A 19,168-nucleotide genomic window follows, 5' to 3' on the forward strand; every position below is an offset into this window, starting at 1 on the left:
TTTGTTTCCACAGAAGTCCAGCAGACGCCTATGGAAAGGCCCGGCGCAGAAGCAGACTATTTCACTGGCTGAACTCGAACAGCTTTGGACACATCCATCGTACTGTCCTTCCTCTGGAGCTGTGTCTCCACATCATACCTCAATATTGACTGTGTCCAGATGGTATTTTGGCTCATTAGCTAGATTGACTTTTTCTGTTCGTGTGTGCCAAACAAGAACCTATAAAACAACATTTGTGTTAGTACAGTCACCTACAGAGCTGATAGGAAAGTGTTTTAGTGGGTGTGGAATCAGTACCTTCGTGCAGTTGTTTGCTTTGGGTTCCAGTTCCTCCACTGTTGTTATCTGTTTCAGAAAATCAGATTCTTGCATTCCTGGTTGAGAACCACGACGCTTGAATACGGCTTTTGGATGTGACAGAATCACTTGAAGACTCACAGCAAATCCTTGGAGAGACGGGGGGGAAATGTTAAGAAAAACCTTTACGCTTCACATTTTCGTGCAGGTTACACTTAAGCCTAGAAATCTCCCATGTTCTTTTTAAAAATGTGTAAATTTCATTGTATGAATAGGCAGTATTTGGTAGGTTTGTACATCCTACATGGTTTTGTTTTGCCTTGAAGAGGCAATCGCATTTTTTTAATTGCACCGTATTTTCAACATGTTTAATCAATTTCCCATCATGTAGAGAATATATGCTTTTTTGCCTGAAAAGTCAGGTATTGCCAAGATCTTGGACTATCTTTCCTTTCTACTTCTAATTAAGAAATAAAACTGAATTTTAAGTAAAATAAAATGTATGACATTTATACTGTACAAACACTTCTAGGTTCAAAGACAAAATTCAGAAAAAAGGTTACAGTATGTTTAGACATAACAACTGCAGTCTTTAGAGATTTTCAGCCTTTAGAGAGTTTTAATATTATTGTTGATAAAAGACAAGTCATATTGATGTTTTGCCTTGTACACAATGTAGTTATTGTGGGCCTGTGAAGCATTTTCATCAGCGGTGGCTGCAGGACACGCTGCCTCTGTCTCTACAACGCATTCCTCTGATAACATGTATTGGGTCCCTCAAAGGGAGATCACAAACTCTGAAATCACCAGTTTGTTCAAACTCGCCCTCTCTGAAGCAGCTCGCATTAATCTCCAGTTTGCCATTATTTACAGAACTCTCCGGTTTTCACTCAGCAAGGTTCAGTCACGTATGTGCGTCTTTAAGTATGACTCAAAACTTGACTGATACACTTGTAAAGAAAAATGACATTTCTAACTCCTTACATCCAATTGCCAAGCCTGCCACAGAAATCCTTTTTTCATCAGTTCCAAGTGGCTCCAGCTGTCCCTTTCTAACAGCAGCACTGACAGTACTTTTTGTAGTTTTGACATCTGTTCTGGAAAACTTCAAGAATATTTATTTCTAAAGCCAGTATTAAAAATTTATCGTTTTTAAATTTGTGTAAGTTTCTCTAACGGACCATAAATCTGTCCCTTTTATGCTAGAATTATCTTGCTACTGTATTTTCCTTCAAAGTATCTGTGGTTTTTGTGGAAACCTTTTAAAGAGGAACATATGAGGAAGTAATTACTGCATCAGATGTAAAGACGACACACTGAAATCACTTTCACCTTAACTATTATGCTCTTACTTGTAGCAAAGCACAGGAAGGCACCAGGAAATGATTTTTTTTTTTTAAATAAAGATTTGGACACTGCACCTGAAGACTATGGGTTGGATGTAAACTGAGGTTCCCAGTTCACTGACAGAGACACAGTTGAAGAAAACATGTTTAAATTTAAACGTTTTATCCTGCCTGAGATAAAGGTGTCTAGGTGGAATGGGCTTATCCACACCTTGCAAAGCGCTCTAGCGAGTAGAAGACCCGCAGAGCTTGACGCCGCGCACGGAGTGAGGTCAAGCTCACACCTCCTGCTCCGCAGCCTGCACCACCCACCAGCAGCGATGCTGGGGTCCTGCCATTCTCTGCCGCAGCGGCTGGGCTTAGGCTGGGCTTATGCAGGTGGCTTCAGGGTAAAAACCAGCAGTTTGGACTTTTCTTCCCAGGTAGGGGGTTGTCTTCAGCAGCCTGCAGGCCTTGCTGCTTCCTCCGCGGGAGCACAAGGTGGGCTCGGTCCCAGCGCTGCCCGTGGCCAAGTGTGAGCACTTGTGAGCAGCCGAGGGCCAGCGTTCAAAGCCCTCAGCCGGAGCCAGCTGCGCTGCGCACAGCCCCTTCTGCGCCCCGAGAGCTGACCACAGCCTTCTCGCTAATGAGTAAATTGGCCTGGTTCAGTTCAGTACTTCTGGTTAGTTGTAGGGTTTTTTTTTTTTCCTAAAATCAAACAAACAATCTAAATTTTTGGTGCAACTGGGCTTCAGGGTGCTCGATATTTTGGGCACAAAAAAATTTTCACTTTGCAAGGGAAAGCATTGTTGGAGCCCTCATCAGCTGTGTTTCTTTTAAAAAAGATTTAAAATGTAATTTTTAAGGTTTAAGCTGGTAATCCATGGAGAAGAAAAGGAAATAAACACTAAAATTAGGGTCGTGTCCTAGTTTTTAGAGTGGAGAAGGAACCCATTTTAAGCAGGAGAGACGTATTTTTGCTGCATATCTTTGTGTGTCTCAGCTTGGCTCCCTGGCCCCATAGCCCAGACTTATTCATACGTTCATTTTTCCTGGGTTCTCTTCATACACCACTTGCTCCTCTGCTGAGGAAACTGGATCCAGTTCTGAGGATGGATTTCTCCTGTTCACAGATCTCCAGCTGCGCCGTGCCCCCCGCATGTAACGTGCCTTTGCAAACCACCATTTTAGGGTGCTATCAAAAATCCACCATGTTTTCAGGCATCAAATAAGAGTCGAATTATTAAACTGAGTGTTCAAGGACATGGACTACCGTGCACTGACTGGCCTGTGGTCTGTTTCCTTCATCAGTCGTCATGCAGTCTCCGTTTCTTAAAAGAATCCAATAAATAACGCAGCAACTTGAAGAGATTAAATAATTCAAGGAGACTTCTCTCCTGGGTCTCTAGTTCTTCAGCTCTACTTTAGAACTGCTTTAATTCTGCATGTGACATTTTGTATTTATGTAGATAAGACTTCAGATGAGTTTGAGGAAAAACCATTTTCTACTGACAACATGCAGTTGACTTTTTATCATGGATCATTTTGGCATCAAAAAGAGAGGAGATGGCCCAGGTTTGGACCAGACTGGCACTGGTCATTTACCTCAGCAGATAATGATCCTGTGGTAATAGGTGAAAAACCACTGTTATTTTGAATTCTATCCCCAAACAGGGCTTGATCTGGGATTACTGTCTCCAGTATAGCACAACAGAACAGTGCTACATGCATACAATTATTTTACCTGATTGTTTTTCCTACATGGTCATATTGGGCTTAAGTTCTTGTGAAATGCCACAGGACAATTTCATAGCTGGAGTGTGAAGAGGTGCTCCCGGGGTTTTTTTGTGCTTAATGCAAGGCTGTAAATTAAATCTAATTGGCTGAAGAGCCACCTAGATAAGAATTAGTTTGTTGGAGAATGAGATACCTGGGAGACATGGCAAAGATTACATCTGTGCTTCTTTCTATCAAAGTTGTTTCTGTTAATTCACACCTTGACTTGTGTTAGATCAATGGCTTCTGTTAAAAGGAAAAAAACATTTTTCTTCTTCCCATTAAACTGAGCCGGTCTTTAAAGATTTTGTTGCCGTGATTAATGCCTGGGCTTCCTGAATGCTGTAGACAGGGCAGTAGCTGAAGGCAAACTAGAACTGAGAGTGTTTATCGTGTCCAGAGCGTGTAAATGCTACTGCCCAGTGCTGATGTTGGAACGCATACACTGGTTTCCACATAGTTCAAGGTACCACCGTTAGCTTATTGAACTTGTTGTGGCTTGGGGTCTGCTGTTTTCAAGTTGTCTTCTCCCCGTGACCTGTTATCTGGGTTCCAATAAGGCAGAGAGGCTCAACCAGGAGTTTTTATAGCTCGCCACTCAAATTTTTGGTTTGTACTTGTGACTTCCAGCACTGGCTCTTTCAGATTCAGACAAATATGCCATGTTTTGCAGTGTCATTAACAGACTAGCTTTTTTTCTCAGGGAACCATAAGAAAGATGAAATGTACTCAAGATCTCACAACTACAGCAAAATCCAAATAAAAAGGTGGTTGCTCAGGCCCTAGCAGAGGAACTTAGGGCACAGCGGATGAGCTCTGAACCTCAGTTCCAAAATCTGCTTCCCAGTGATTCACAGGCATGGATTCATCTCTGACTGAAGTAGCTCCTGGAGTGCTACTGTGAAACACGTGCCTGTTTTCCTTAAATGATCTTGACATTAAGAGAACCACAATCTAACTTGTTCTCATGGGTGGTCAAAACCTCCCAATTCTCTCTCGCTTTTCTTCCCAGAGGGTAAGGAAGTCTGTGTCAAGCTTAAAACTCACCTACAGTTAAAACTGAGGCGGAACTTAAAATTAACTCCAGAACCAATTCATATGGTGTGTTGGTTGGCGGACAAGAAGCAACACAGGAAGCAGCTACTCTGCCTTCTGAATGCAATTTAGCATTGGAGAACAGCAGCGCCAACCACAAACTTCTCGAAACAAATAACCCGTGTTTGCTGATCTAATGTTATTGCCCTGTGTGAGTGCATTTCAAAGAAGGCTCTAGGAAAGCTGACTGGCAAGGGTCTTTGAGCTGATCCCAATGAAATTAGCAGGACCTGTCTCCAGCTGCAGTAGATTTGAATTTGGCCCCGTATTTTGAAGTCTAGAATAAGTTCATGTGCTTAAAAGCAAGGATGCTCTTCCTCTGAACAGCTACAAGATAAATCAGTGGTCCCAAACCTTTTAAACGGTCGTTCCTTTCACACCCAGCCTCATGATCAAATTCTTGTGAAAATCACCACAAAAAGATAGTTCTGGAAACCAAAGAACCTCCCTACCAGTGCCTTGGGAATCAGAACATTAATTATAAACAGCTGTAGACAGCTGCACAGTTTAATATATGCACCTATTTTTTTCATGGCAATATTTTCCAAAGAGATCCTTGATCTTCCTTATGTGCAACTTAGGTATAACCTAAGGTATATAACCTATAAGGTTATATAACCTATAAGGTATAACCTAAGTTGCTTGTATATTTGGTGCCAGTAGAGGAAGGAACGCCAGTAATGTACTACAGCATGGACTCGGGTTTGTCAGCGAGTCCTCCAAGCCCCTGTGGGTCTGTTAGGGATTGGGTGTGGACAAGGGTGGAAAACTGCGTGTTAACACATCATCCTGCACCTGTTCAGACACATACGCACTTCCAGATTTACAGGTCCTGTGCTGTTTGTCTGTGCCCTTACACCATATTCCTGAGGGGAATGAAGATGGCAAACTTAATTTTTTTACCAGCCTACACAGCATTCATTTCTCTCCTTGCCGAAATTAAAAATGCAATTTAATTTCTTCAGTTATTTTTTGAAAACCAATAAAAGTTCTCGCACAAAGTAGTAACTCCTTGTTCGTGGATCCGCAATCACTTCCTACGCTCTTGTATCTTTGTCTCTGTAACTCTCCCTGTCCCGTGACTTCAGTAAAAGCACGAGCAGGTAACGCTGCCCATGGAGCTGCTTTTCCCTCACCCCAGTGTTTCAGCCAGCGACTGCAAAGTGTCCACGATAACTTAAGAGCTTTCCATGTGTCTCTTCATGTTGGCGTTAGAGTCCCTTTGCCCTTGCTGTGTAATGGCTTTTTGCCTGCTGCTAATGAATTATGAACCATGCCATCGCCTTTATAATGCCCTTAAGTAACCACTTCTACAGCATAGTATCAATATGTATCTATACATCCACAGGCAGAGAGTGTTAAAAAGCACAGCTGCAGTCCTCAACAGGCTGCATGGGTGTAGGGATTGACACATCTAGCTCTCCCCTACCTGGACACTCAAATATTTATTTTTATACCAAGCGATACTATTAACTTGAAATGCTTCTACACAGCAGAAAAATTCACCCATTAATGTTTCTGTCTTTGAGGTGTTAACAACTATTAGTTCTCTTTTGCTCTCTTTAACTAATTGTACTGTAAGTACTGTACATATTTTTCATCAAACATTTCAATACACATAAAAATATTCTGTTGAGATGAGAAGGCGCTGTCTTTCTCCCTCTCCCAAATCATCAGGGTATCAGAAAACAGCTGGCTATTTCTACCTGCTCTTGCCCTTGTATTCCTAGTGTCCCCCTTCCCTCTCCTTCCTGAACAGAAAAGGTGCTTAAGTGTAAATATTGTATCATTTTCTGGGAAACCAACTGCTACTACATCAAAACTCAGACTTCTACATGCAGGTGACTCAAGTGGCAGTTCTGAATATGTACAAAAGATTGTCTAAGAGTGGACTGACAGCAAGACAGAGCTACACGGTGTGCCATATTCACAGCAGAAGATTAGATCCACTTCGAAGTTTTTCTGCCTTCATCTACTAGCCCATAGCTGTCAGTGATTTTTCCCCTAAGCCCAGTGTTTTAAACTATATCCATCCACAGTTATCACTGTCATTCCAAATAACCAATAAAAACTGAATAATTTCATAATAAAATAGCATTTTATGACATGAGGTCTAAGAAGGGTCTGCATTTATACCTTATACCTTATACCACAGACTGATGACACAATGAAAGGCACGAGCTCCTTGCAAAAATTAACCGGGTGGATTAATTTACAATTAACTTGTTTCAGACAAAAAATTTATACAACATAACAGCCAAGTTGCCTCATAAAATTAAAAACAACTGAAAGTAAGTTCAGAGATGGCCAAGAAGCAACTTAATTAGATGGGCTGTGCAAGCTAAGACTTCCAGGATATTTAGTGCTGAAGGGCTCCGTAACAGCGGCTGCACTTCAGGAGTTTTAGAAGCTGCTTACGCTGAGACACCTGCTTCTGTCCCATCATAAGAAAAAATGTAAGAACAGTTACGAGAAACGTTTGCGTGTCACGAAAGGTGGTGCTTACCTGCCATGTCGATGGCGAAGGGCCTGTCAGCTCTCCAGCCTGTGTACCAGCCCACGACTTTGCCATTTTCCACGACCGGGCGCTCGTATCGCCGCCCTCCGACCAGCCCCACGGGCCACACGGACACCTTGCGGGTTGTGCGCATCTGCAAGAGGCAGCGGACACGGCGTGACTGCACCGAGGGTTTCCCGGCAGGATTGCTTGTTAAGTGCTGGCGGAAAGCCTGCACGGTAATCGTCAAGACCAGGTATTTAACAGCAACTCTGCCTTAACAGACTTCAGCCCAACCGAGGAAGCTTTTGAAAGCTGCATGCGCCCACTCGTTTTCTGTGAAATCTCTCTCTACTTCAATTCTACTGAAAATATCCTTTTCATATTATTTCATACAACAACAATTCTAAAAGCCATGAAAAAGCAGTATTTGTTTTCTTGTTTGTTTGGGTTTTCAAAGGTGTAGTAGATGATTGTTTTTATCTGCAAGACTATAGCATTCTTGCAGTAGGCTTATTTCTATAGATTGCTTAGGTATTGTACAAGCCCAGCGAGAGAGAATATTATAATAATGATGATTAATAAACGCACACTTCATTCAGTACAATTAGTTTGAGACTGGTAACAAATACACTGACTACAGGAAATTGTGACACACAACTGCAACGTACCAGGTTTGTACAATAGATGCAGCTCAGGTCTATCAAAAGGCTCACCAAAAAAGATTAAGTTTGGGCTAAGCCTTTCCAGCTTGTACGTGTTCTCTCGAAAAGCTCTTACAAGCTTCCGAGAAGCACAGAAAGCAGGTTGGGCTTCTGCTGGTTTGCCCTCAGCAACGGGAGTTTTTCCCAGTGGTGTAAAGGTAACTAAATGTAATTCTGGAAACACGGTCCTTATCTAACCTATCTATAGGAATCTACAGAAAGTAAAAAAAAATACTCTTTCCGTAGCACAAAGCGTGAATGACTGGGAGTCGGTGAATTCAGTTCACTGGTTAGTAGACCGTTTTCTTCAGTAAGCAGGAGAGAACATGACACGAACCTGATGTGCTGCTCCCCATGGGAAAGTCCCTGCCAGCCTGGTGTGAGAACTGGAGAAGATGAGCGCACGGACACAGCAACTTGCACGATTTGACCACACCGATTCAAAAAGACACCGTTTTAACTACTGAGCTTAAATATGGTCCTCTTTAAGCAAGTATTAAACTATTTCAGTGTAACGTGGGCTTAATTTGATCAATTTTTAAAACAATCTCTTGTCTTCTGTAGTAGCTGAGGCCTATTCCTTAGGGAAAGGTTATCCTTTCCTCCTTCCAAGCACTCCTCTTAACAAAAACAAACACAGTTTTACATATTTGTAACTGCAGTCCGCCATCAATAGATGTTCAAGTAAAAGACAACCTTGGTTAAATATTAAACAGTTCCCTCTCTTTCTGCCAAGGTGAAAGACTTATCATGCATATACATCTAGACTCCCAGGAGATGCACCAGAAAAACAGACCTCTCATCACTCCGGCTCACATTTCTAAGCCAGAAACATCAGCAGATTCTTAGGAGAAGCCTCACATGGCGAAGCCATAAAAGACATATTTAAAAATCCACAAATAAGTCTTTATACACAGAAGAGGCATGCACCTTCTCTCCCTCCAATTCTTTGTGTAACTTTGAATTTGTTTCGCAAAATTTTCTCAGTTCCAGCCTACTGACTGGTGCAGCAAGTCAGACCATTTCACTCGGCGGCAGCAGCCCATACTGCATAAGAACGCGGTATCTACGCAGTTGGCAATAGAGGAATTTCTTGTGATAAGGATTCTATCCAAATCATTGACTATTTAACTGCCAGTGAGAGACTGCCATGAATCTCTCTACAGGTTATTGTTAAATGTGTATGTCTGTAACTGTTCTCCCTGCTTAAGATTATTTTTCCAATCTCTCCCACTCCTCCATTTAGGAAATGCAGAGTTAGCAATTAGCTATTTGGACAGGGAAGTCAGTCAAACCTTCTCATGAAGAGCTTTTAGCTCTCATTTTAATGATATATCCATTTCAGAAAATTTTCTAACATCCGAACACATCAGACACTGACACAGGGCATCATCCTATTGGGCTTGTCTACACAGGCAAGACTCCAATAGGTTTGCAAGGGCACGATCAAGCCACATGCACCCAAACGCCGGTATTAACCCCAGGAGGAACACAGTTGCCCGCTAAACTCTTTGCGTTGCTATCAACACCTTCTGGAGGGTACGGATACCCGAACAAATTACGAATGTACTGACGGACGGCATTTTGCTGCCCTGTGCCAACCGCCTGCAGCCGGGGCCAACACAAACCGCTGCAGAAGGGCAGGCACGCTCCAGCCACAGGAGCGAGGGGCGCACGGTGAGCCCACAACCCGCCTTTCTCACCGTAAACATCTGGGCAGCTGTGCTGCAAAATGAGCCACGTCGCCCACGCTGATTTTCATTAGTACTTCACCACACACGATGTGTAGGAAGAATCTTGTCAATGAAAGTATCTTACTGACCCCATGAAAGCAGCGCGAAATGAACCAAGATGTCCTGATTATTACAGTCTTGAGTCCATCTCAGCGCCTGCGAGTTAGGTCAGTAAAGCCACCACACACCAGAAGGAAATAAATAAACCTTTACAGATCTCTTTATTTTGTCCTTGGGTTACTTTCTTTATTCTCACAGGTTACATTTTGGAGAATGAAATAAGCAGGTGTCAAGAATACAGCAATCCCTTTAAGTAAAAACCAAAAGAGCACATCTAGACCGGTATTTACGCTAATTCTGAAATACCTCACAGCCTCAAGATATGCTAGGCAGATGAAAGTAGGAGTATTTCTTTTAATCTTCTGAGAACAGTATTACTGCAGTTAACATACTGATGTGCTAAGGCTGTATTTATATATGATGGGGAGAAAGCTATTATTTGGATTAAAAGGCCAGCCTGGATCTGGAATTTGATGCTGCTAATCATTGGGACACGAAAAGGTGATTCAAAAACATGTTAATTCTGAACAGCTTTATTGCTGTGGGTTAAACAACTGCCAAAATCCTGTAACTTGAGAACAGCTTCCTAAATTACTCTTCTATCATCTGTCATTTTCATGTGCAATATAGCACATGCTGTCTTAATACTCACCGCTTTAAGTTCTAGTTGCTTAAATGAATGGTATTCATCTCACTGACACTTAGCTCTGTAAGTTAGGCATCTGGTCTGTCCTCGTGAGACTTCTATAGTTAATGAACAGAGGTAGGAACCTACTGATGTGATTCATCCTGCCTGGCTTAGAGAGCTATCTTAAGGTAGGATGGATCTCCCCCTGGAAATGGTTTTGTCCTCTATTTACTTTTTGATTATTTGGAAAGAGGTCTTGGCCATAGGAGGAGAGTGATGTGCTGGACTCTCTAAGATGGTAAAACAAAGCCAAATGAAGCAGGGTGGGGGGTGACAATCAGGAAGGAGTAGGCAAGGAAATGGCAGGACGGAGGAGTAACAACGGACCAAAGAAATCCCAGTGAGGTGATGGGCTTATAACAGTAAATACAGAAGTAATAGAGGAACCACTAAAAACTAACAAGTGAAAATGCAGAAAAATGTAGCTGAGCACTAGTAGATAGTCGTAAAAGCATTGCCAAAAATAGCATCTCATTAGTCAATCAAGAAAAGCTGCTTAATGGCATGCGCCAGACTGATGGATAGGGAAGATACCAAGCCAGTAACAAAATATAAAAGCCCAAGGGGAATGAAGGCAAATGACAGACAGAAGGAAACGTGGCCATGCTTCCTACAGTGAAAAGGCTTCCAGGCTGGAACAACCATCCTACTGTTTTTGCAGCCTGACGTTGATGTGTTTCTGTTTGGGATTCAAAGCTCTCAGCAACTGCAAACCTGGCTGCTGCATGTAGAAAGCTTTTTTTTCTTTCCCCCTGTTCTCCATCATTTCAACCCCTGCGTAATTCGTGATCTGTACTGGTCACGCTACAGGTTATTGTCCAGGTTTGCTCTCCCCATCCCAGTGAGACTCAGATTTATATACAAAACTCCACATTACCATTACCAAAGACAGGATCTAGAGCTGCTCCACTACAACTCTTCCAGAGGGGAAAATGTTATGGGTTAAAGGACAAGCACAGCCAGGTTCCCTGCCAGATCTCAGGCATCCTGCATTATTCACAGGCCATTTAAAGCCAAATTTTGCTTCAACAAACGTTATGTGACTGCACTACAAGACAGGAGGATAGCTCGGCTGCAATGATGCTGTACCTGTTTAGTTAGGTGTTAAATGGAGCATCTGCCCCCGCTTACCATCACTTCAAAGGAGGTACCGAGTCATACAAAATCTGTGCCAGGAGTTTTGCTGCTCAGGGACTGTGATGCTTAGGGGATAGTAACTTCAAAAAGCACGTTTGTTGTCAGCAAACTTGACTGTAAAGGGTATGTCTCCATGAGAAAACTTGTAGAAAGGGTCAGTCCTTGATCTACCTTGCTCCACAACCCTCATGGGTGATCTGGTTTAGTGCTTCGCTATCCTCACTACTAGAAAGCTTTTTTCCAAACACCTGATTTAAACATCCTCGGCTGATTCGTACCCAATCTACACTTCAGAGGAGGACAGATTAATCCCCCCTTCTCTCAAGCAACATTTTACATATTGGATACAATGACTAATGCTTCTAAATTACACGACCATCCTCGGGCACAAATGTCAATATTGCTTCCCTACAGGAGAAAACTGTACTAAATTTAACTAAAGCTGTTAGGAGCCAGTTTCTCTGGATTGGGAAGACTTCCAAAACATTTGCTATTCATGTTTCCTTTTGGCCCTTCTGCATACTCATTATTTTTCTCATCCTACTTTCTGTTTTTCTGCTAGGTTGTGCTCACTGTACCTCTGAAGAGCTGCTGACCACTCTGTAATTTATTTCATAGTAACAGCATCGGTTTCACAAGGAGGAACAATGCTGTCAAAGTGCAGAAACAGACAGTGCTCGGGACTTTGCAGAGTCCCCCACTTGGATAAATCTGTTTCAATTTGCCCCCCCCGCCCTTTTTTTGCTACTGTTTCCTCTCATTTTTAAGATACTTCACTGTTTTCTCTACCAGTCTTTCCTAATCCAGCCTCTTTAGCATAGGTATTACATGTCTATGTGCAAGGGGAATGTCAGTGTGCATCTAAAATCTGTCATGTATTCTTAAATCATTTATATACTAGAAAGGTATTTAATGCACTGCTAACTCACATTTAGATCTTTTTTATTATGAAGAAAATAACTAATGACAGGCAGCTAATACTTAACTCTGTCTAGGCTACCGAATGTTATTTTTAAGACTATAGCAAAAATTTGTTTTTTCCAACCAGCTCCAAGAGTTACAATAAAAGATCTCCATGTTTTCAATGATAAACAGATTCACTTTTATTACTTCTAAATCTTTTGCATAAATATATCCACTAAAATATACACAGAAGTTAGCTTAATGCAGTGTACAAAGATTAGGACAGTTACGTAAAAGTTGTCAAAGGAGCACTAAGCCTTCCCTAGTCAAAGTTGGAATAAACAGTAAATATTTACTTATTCTGTAATGTCTTTTTTGAGTTGCTCTCACAATATTTCACAAAGATTATCACGGGAAAACTGAAGCCTGTGTGACATGCAATGACTGCAAGTATTTCTGCTCTATTTTTAATAATAAGGACTTGGCGGGGGCGGGGGGGTGGACTACGAGCTATTACCAGCCATTAGAAAATCTGCTACCTCCATTCATACCTTCTGGGAGAGTGAAGGACAGGGGCAAAAGAAAATGTTTTCAGCCTGAATCATTCACACAATTTGCCCTCTGCTCTACAGCGCCATGACAAAAATTACCAGAGTTGGACAGCCCTAACCTTCAATGAGAAGCTCACATCCATTAGCCAAGACAAAATGTTTCCTATTTTCCCCCTGTTCTTCATGAATGTTTGCTCCCATCTGGCTGATTTGAGGACGATCCTACCTGGGCAATGTAGGCCACTACATAAGCAACAGCATATTTTCAAAATATTAGGGATTTTTTGTTTAATTTGATGTTTAACTTACTCCTGCAAAGAGCAATCTAGCTGACTGTCCTCTTCAGTGATCACTCTTACCTTCTCTGTGGCTCCACGAACCTTGAGTTACCTGCAAAGACTACATCAGCTTCAGAAGGGGTTGACCTCTCTCTCTCCTCCCATCTGCCTCCCAGCTTCAACCATCATAGTTGGGGCACCCTTACGCAGGCAACAGCAAACTGAATTCTGGTCCCCAACTCAGTGGGCAACAGGGCTAACTACTAAGCTGTTAAATAAAAGGTTTAGGTTTTGGGTTTGGTTTTTTTTTTTTTTTTTCCCTTAGAAATGCCGGTGCTGTGATTCACTTCGAGCTCCGTGCTGCAGGGCTGTATTCAGATTGCACCCTTCAGCATGGGTTCCCCTAAGGAGGCCCAGCCTGTGACCCCTCAGCTCGCTCTCGGACAAGACAGTGGTACGTGCCACACGTGCCCACTTGAGGCACCTAGCAAACGTTGCTACGAAATTTTACACACCAATGACTGAAGGACATGGGGTGGCAGTAAGGGAGGTAATAGTTTTAGATATGAACATTTTAATTTCACAGAATGGCTGGGGTTGGAAGGGACCTCTGGAGATCATCCACTTCAACCCACCTGCAGGTTCACCCAGAGCAGATGGCACAGGAAGGTGTCCAGGAGGGTTTTGAATGTCTCCAGAGAAGGAGACTCCACCACCTCTCTGGGCAGCCTGTTCCCGTGCTCTGGCACCCTCAAAGTAAAGAAGTTTCTCCTCATATTCAGATGGAACCTCCTGTGCTTCAGTCTGTGCCCGTTGCCCCTCATCATATCATTGGGCACCACTGAAAGGAGTCTGGTCCCATCCTCTTGACACCCACCCTTGAGATATTTATAAACATAAATAAGGTCCCCTCTCAGCCTCCTCCAGGCTGAACAGGCCCAGCTCTCTCAGTCTCTCATCATAAGAAAGGTGCTCCAGGCCCCTACTCATCTTTGTAGCCTGGACTCCTCCAGGAATTCCTTATCCTTCTTAAACTGGGGAGCCCAGAACTGGATGCAGCACTCCAGATTTTTCACATACATCTCAGTTCAGACGTCTGAGCAAAACACAAGCAAAGGTGACAGATACAACCCAGGCAGGAATCCCTAAAAATCCACACATATCTCAATGCAGCAAGCTCACCGTCTCACAGAAGCAGAAGACCTTTATCCTGGTCTCTGCGCTCCTGAGGCAGCTCACCCCTCACTCTCGCAGGTTTCAGAGGAGTCTGCACAACCAGCAGCAGAGGGGACCTCCAACACTAACCTCTCCAACTTGCATACATAACCATTCATGGACCAAGGATGAAGTGGCCTTTGGCCAACTACTCAAAATAAGGAAAGGGCAGGGAAAATGACTGAGATGTAGAAATATGCAAAGCATGTGAAGAGTTAAGGGAAGTGGAACTTAGCTATGTCTGTCTTCGGTTTCCAGCACTTAGACTAATCTTGTTTTTAAAATCTCTCTGTGAAGGTGGAGTGCCAGCTTTATCTAAGGTTTTCTTTCTGGAAGTCTGAAAATATGGAACTGGCAGTTGCTAGGCATCAGTCATAATACTACAATAACTTGCATTCAGGAGTAGGATGAAGCACAAACACAAGAGAAACTATAACAGAGTCACTACAAAAAGAACAGCTTATAGTGAAAAATAGAAGTTACGATGATTCATGTAGAAACATCTGCAAAGCATATAAAACACAGTAGCTGGGATTTCAGGCCTCTCAGCAGCCTTGTTATCAATGCAGGCTGACGTTCAACCGATAAAAGATATTTTCAAAAAGCGGACTGTTGTTTTTGAAGGAGATGGAGATGGACACCTGCAGGTGAATAAATAATACCTGAGCAGAAAAAATATAAATTTTTTTTGATGTCTGGATGCCAAAATAGTAAGTAACAAAACCTAATATGCCAGAGCCACCAGCACTAAAGTATGATTTTTTCACCTGTCCACCATAATATTCTCAAGCAGAAAGAGTTGCAAATGACTAAAAGGTCACACCTCCACTCCTGGAAATATTTCTTCATCATTGCTTCAGTCCCATTTAGTACTTTAATGAACTTCATAATGACAAACCAGGCTTCCCACCTTATTCTACAAACAGCTAAACCTGCCCAGACCCTGCACAGTTTGACTTTAAGGACATAGTTTTGCCAATCAAAAACTATGCTATACATTCACATGCCATCATATGCCTTAGAAAAAAAAAAGACAATTATAAACAGCACCAGAGGGTTCCAGATTTAGTCCAGATGGTGACATTTTCCAGCAAAACACTACTGTAAGCTGTTTGAGTTGTTTCCTGATTTCCATGAAACACATTTTGCCCAGGTCTGTTGGGCCCAGCTCGCTCCACGTCAAATATAAGGTACTCATTCCTCTAAGTGCCAGACAGAAGTACTTTGGACAGAGATAAGAATTTCCCCATCAGAAGCTCTCAGAAGTATCCCATGGCACCTCATGTCAAAGCCCGCTCCTTTTTGATCATGCCCTCACGGTTTATACTCACAGTAAAGGCTTTGCTGATTTTGCTTTGTTAAAAAGGCTCTGTCTTCTCTAAGGGCACTGGGGAAACCCACAGCAAAGGAGCTGCCTTAAACATACTCCTTCACTGATGTGCAGCTCCCTGGCACGCCTCCTGCTCCCTAGTAACGCTTTCTCCACCTCTGGGTGAGACGCATCCCTAACACCAATGCTTCTCTCATGTTGGTTTTATGGTTCTAACTAGCGCTGGTTGTCACCACCACAAGCCCCCACTGCTGTTACTGAAACCAACTTACAAAGGAGACACACCTACTATTTTAGAAACCCACAAACGTGCCTAACTGCTTGTGGGCAGATGCTGGCAGACACTGCTGCTGGCAGCTCGGGACCCACATGCTCCTGGGGCCCACATCAGTGATATGCTGAAGGTCACCCAGCCAGCACGGGATGGTGGTAGGACCAGAATTCAGGGCTCCTGTCTTGTCCCTCTACATTTATGCTACCCCCCTGCAGTGAGCGACTACAGTTTATCAGACCTCCCTTGCGATTACACGACTGCAGCTCTGGACAAGTGTTCCTGGCAGGGTAAGAAACGGAAAAAAACTCCCTCTCAGGTGTTGTTACTGCCACTTTCCTGGCAGGAATTACTACCACATTTCAGCTGTGCGCAACATGTTCTGAAGTTGTTCCCTTCATGCTTGGAGAAGACGAGCATGTTTTACCTTCATAAATCAATCAATTCCTGAAGGAGAGATCAGGATTTACTACTGAGCTGTCAAGTCAGAATCCATAAAGACAGAAGTGTTGGGTTGGTTTTTTTTTTTAACAAGAAAAAAACCAAAAAACAAACTCAAGCAATGCCTCGATTGGAAACAAGACTACAGGCTCTCTCCACACACAACCTCCCACTCCTCGTAAAAGCACATCCCGTTGGCAAAGTCTGCCAAAGGACTTGGGTTAACTTTGCCAGGCCGGCGAGGCGTTCGCCATGCTGCTACCAGCGCCGTCCCAGACACCGTGCACACAGCGCTGGTGACCCCAGAAACCAGTCACGGGAACCTGCACTGCTAAGGGGAGCAAAAGCTGTTTTTCAGCTCCTGTAGCAGAGCTTTCCAACCACCGCATTTCACAGGGAAAACTCAACTCATGCATGTGTTTGCCTGCAAACGCAGGGCTCAGAATAAACACCTCTTCCCCAGCGGCTGAACCCTGGTCAAAGAGGAGCCTTAGGACGGCGGAGCTGCACGCCCGGGGGTTCCATTCTTGTTAGCAAAAGGAAACATAGACTGCCTGTTGTGCTTGCAATTTTCACGGTTAACCCTTCAGAGGAATTTATACCCTTGCTTTCCTGCATTTCGTAGCTAATTAGAAAGGTAATTTGTGCCTCTTTTATTTCATCGTTCACAGCAATTAGAAGAATAATACAGGAAATGATAAAATAATAAATCAGACTCAACCTCCTTTCAGTAGCTCAAGAGATACACCTGCCAGTGCTATTCCTTTAGCTTGCCCTAAATGTTCGTTCTTCAAAAAAAACGAAAGTAGATTCGTCTCCAAATATCTTTTGTCCCACACTACTCATAGGGGCAAAGTGTATCTTCTGTATCAATTTACAGACTCCCTTAAATTGAACCAAATTAGCTTTATTATCCCGCAACAGAGGTGGACACTCCCATCACATCAAACATCGGTAGGTGGAATTAGTCTGCATTATAAATGCACTAAGCACAGCCCTGAGATTTTAAGAAAATCAATTACAACAAAGGTTTAGCCTCCAGGCAAAGGTCTTCAAATTAGCAGCTTCAACGCTGAATGCCAAACAGGCAAAGAAAGTGGAGCATCCCTGCTGTGGAACAGGGACCCTGCACCTGCCCAGCCTGGAAACGGAAAGGGATGCATTACGAATCTAAACGCAGACAAACATAAGCATTTCTAAAATAACTTGCTCTGGGGAATTTCACGTGCTTCACATTTCTGCGCACCGTGCGCATTTTAACCTACTGACTGTAAAGCATCCAAGGAAGCACAGCGCTTCCGAACTGCAGAATATGGGTGCACGCCACTGAGTACCGCACCGTCTGCCAGCAAAAGTCGTGGACTACAATTTGTCTGAAGCCCTGCACGTTCCCTATCCGCTGCCAATCTACTCTTCCGTTTCCCTCCCTCGTCTCCCCGCCAAGGTTACTCTTCCAGCTGTCACAGAAGATATACATGACCTTTCTTCTGGTGTTTTATGCCCACTTATTAAACATCACTCCTTCCTGCCAGGGGGAACCCAGGAGGCAAGCTGGACACCCTCTCTCCAAGCACTTGCCAATTCCCACCGAAAAGGAGCAAAGTGTTTCAGCAAGGGGCTGCAATAAAGAGAAAAAACCACACGTCCCTTCACAAAAGAGATTCCTGAAAGGGTGTTTAGTGATTATACAAACGATTTGCTGCTTCTAAGAGGGAAAGGCTTCAAAAAGACTGGGCAACTCCACGTGAAGGAGCCGGCTCTGGGTGTATTCGTTCCCACCAAGAAAAAACTGTGAAGGATGGCGGCTCTTGATGCGAGCTTGCCCGACGGGGCCAGAGAGGCAGCCTGAAAAAAAATAAACATCAAAGAGCGCTTTTCATCCTAGATTTAACAAAAACACAGGGCCCCTTATATAAACCCTAAACTTGGCCTTGCTCAGCAGGAAAACGAGAAAACAGCAGCAAAAAGTTGGGGGAAGCGTGGAAGGGAGGGACGAGAAGCTGTTACCATCGAGAGAGGGGGTGGGCGCACACGGGCAGCGCTGGGGTGAGGAGCGGGCAGCCGCCCGGTGCCCGCGGAGCGGAACGAGGCTGGCTCAGCCGCGCCCGGGGTTTGGGTGAGGGGCTCCCAGCGCCCCCAGAGCCGGGGACGGGGCACAGCCCGCGCGGCGAGGCGGGACGGGCAGCGACGGGCGTCCGAGGGGAGGCGGGAACGGCGCGCCCCCCGCCCCGCACGCACCTCCTGGAAGAGCTCCAGACTGTAGGTGTTGTCGTCGTCGGCGAAGAAGAGCACCCCGGGCTGGGGGGGCGGCAGGTGCTGGTGCCGCTGCCGCAGCCAGGCCAGGCCGGCGTTGCGCTGCTCGGTGGCGCGGGGCAGCCCCGGCCGCTTGTAGCGGCGCGGCGTGGGGACGTGCAGGTGCGTGCAGGGCAGGCCGGCGCCCGCCACGAAGCGGCTCACCAGCTCGCTGCGCGCCGCCGCGTCCTCCACCAGGATCCAGTGCAGCCGCGACACCTGCCGGAACGTGTTGGCCAGGCGGGTGAGCTCGGCCTTCTGCACCGGGCGGCTGTAGGTGGGCGTGATGGCATAGATGGTGGGCAGCGCCGCCTCGGGCCGCCGCGGGGGGGGCGCCCGCGCCGCCGCCGGCCGGGCCCCCCCGCTACCGCCCCCGCCGCCGCCCCCGCCGCGGGGGGCCAGGGCGGGCAGCGGCGCCCGGCTGCTGTCGATGTCCAGCACGATGATGACGATGAGCACCCAGGGCAGCAGCAGGAGGAAGCGGCTGAAGAGCAGGGACTTCATCCTGCCCCCGGCGCCCTCCCGCCGCGCCGCCCCTCAGCGCCGCCCCATGGACGGGCGCGGCGGCGCTCAGC

At 44.8% G+C, this 19,168-nt stretch overlaps 1 protein-coding gene across 1 annotated transcript; it reads right to left on the bottom strand.

Moving 5' to 3' along the window:
- Positions 1 to 132: 132 nt before the first annotated feature.
- On the bottom strand, positions 133 to 19,097 carry B3GAT2 (beta-1,3-glucuronyltransferase 2). Its single transcript, XM_065631692.1, has 4 exons — positions 18,540 to 19,097; positions 7,000 to 7,144; positions 298 to 446; positions 133 to 219 (listed from the first exon to the last, which is right to left on the bottom strand). Exons 1-4 carry the CDS (start codon positions 19,095 to 19,097, stop codon positions 133 to 135), a joined length of 939 nt encoding a protein of 312 aa, XP_065487764.1.
- Between the last annotated feature and the right edge of the window lie 71 nt (positions 19,098 to 19,168).

The sequence above is a fragment of the Caloenas nicobarica genome, chromosome 3 (genome assembly GCF_036013445.1).
Source record: "Caloenas nicobarica isolate bCalNic1 chromosome 3, bCalNic1.hap1, whole genome shotgun sequence".
Lineage (NCBI taxonomy): Eukaryota > Metazoa > Chordata > Aves > Columbiformes > Columbidae > Caloenas > Caloenas nicobarica.

Coding starts and splice junctions, on each gene's coding strand:
- B3GAT2 (XM_065631692.1), bottom strand. CDS start 19,097: ATGAAGTCCCTGCTCTTCAGCCGCTTCCTCCTGCTGCTGCCCTGGGTG. Junction 447..6,999: donor CTTCGCCATCGACATGGCAG/GTAAGCACCACC, acceptor CGTCTCTCCAAG/GATTTGCTGTGAGTCTTCAA. Junction 220..297: donor AAGCAAACAACTGCACGAAG/GTACTGATTCCA, acceptor GTTGTTTTATAG/GTTCTTGTTTGGCACACACG.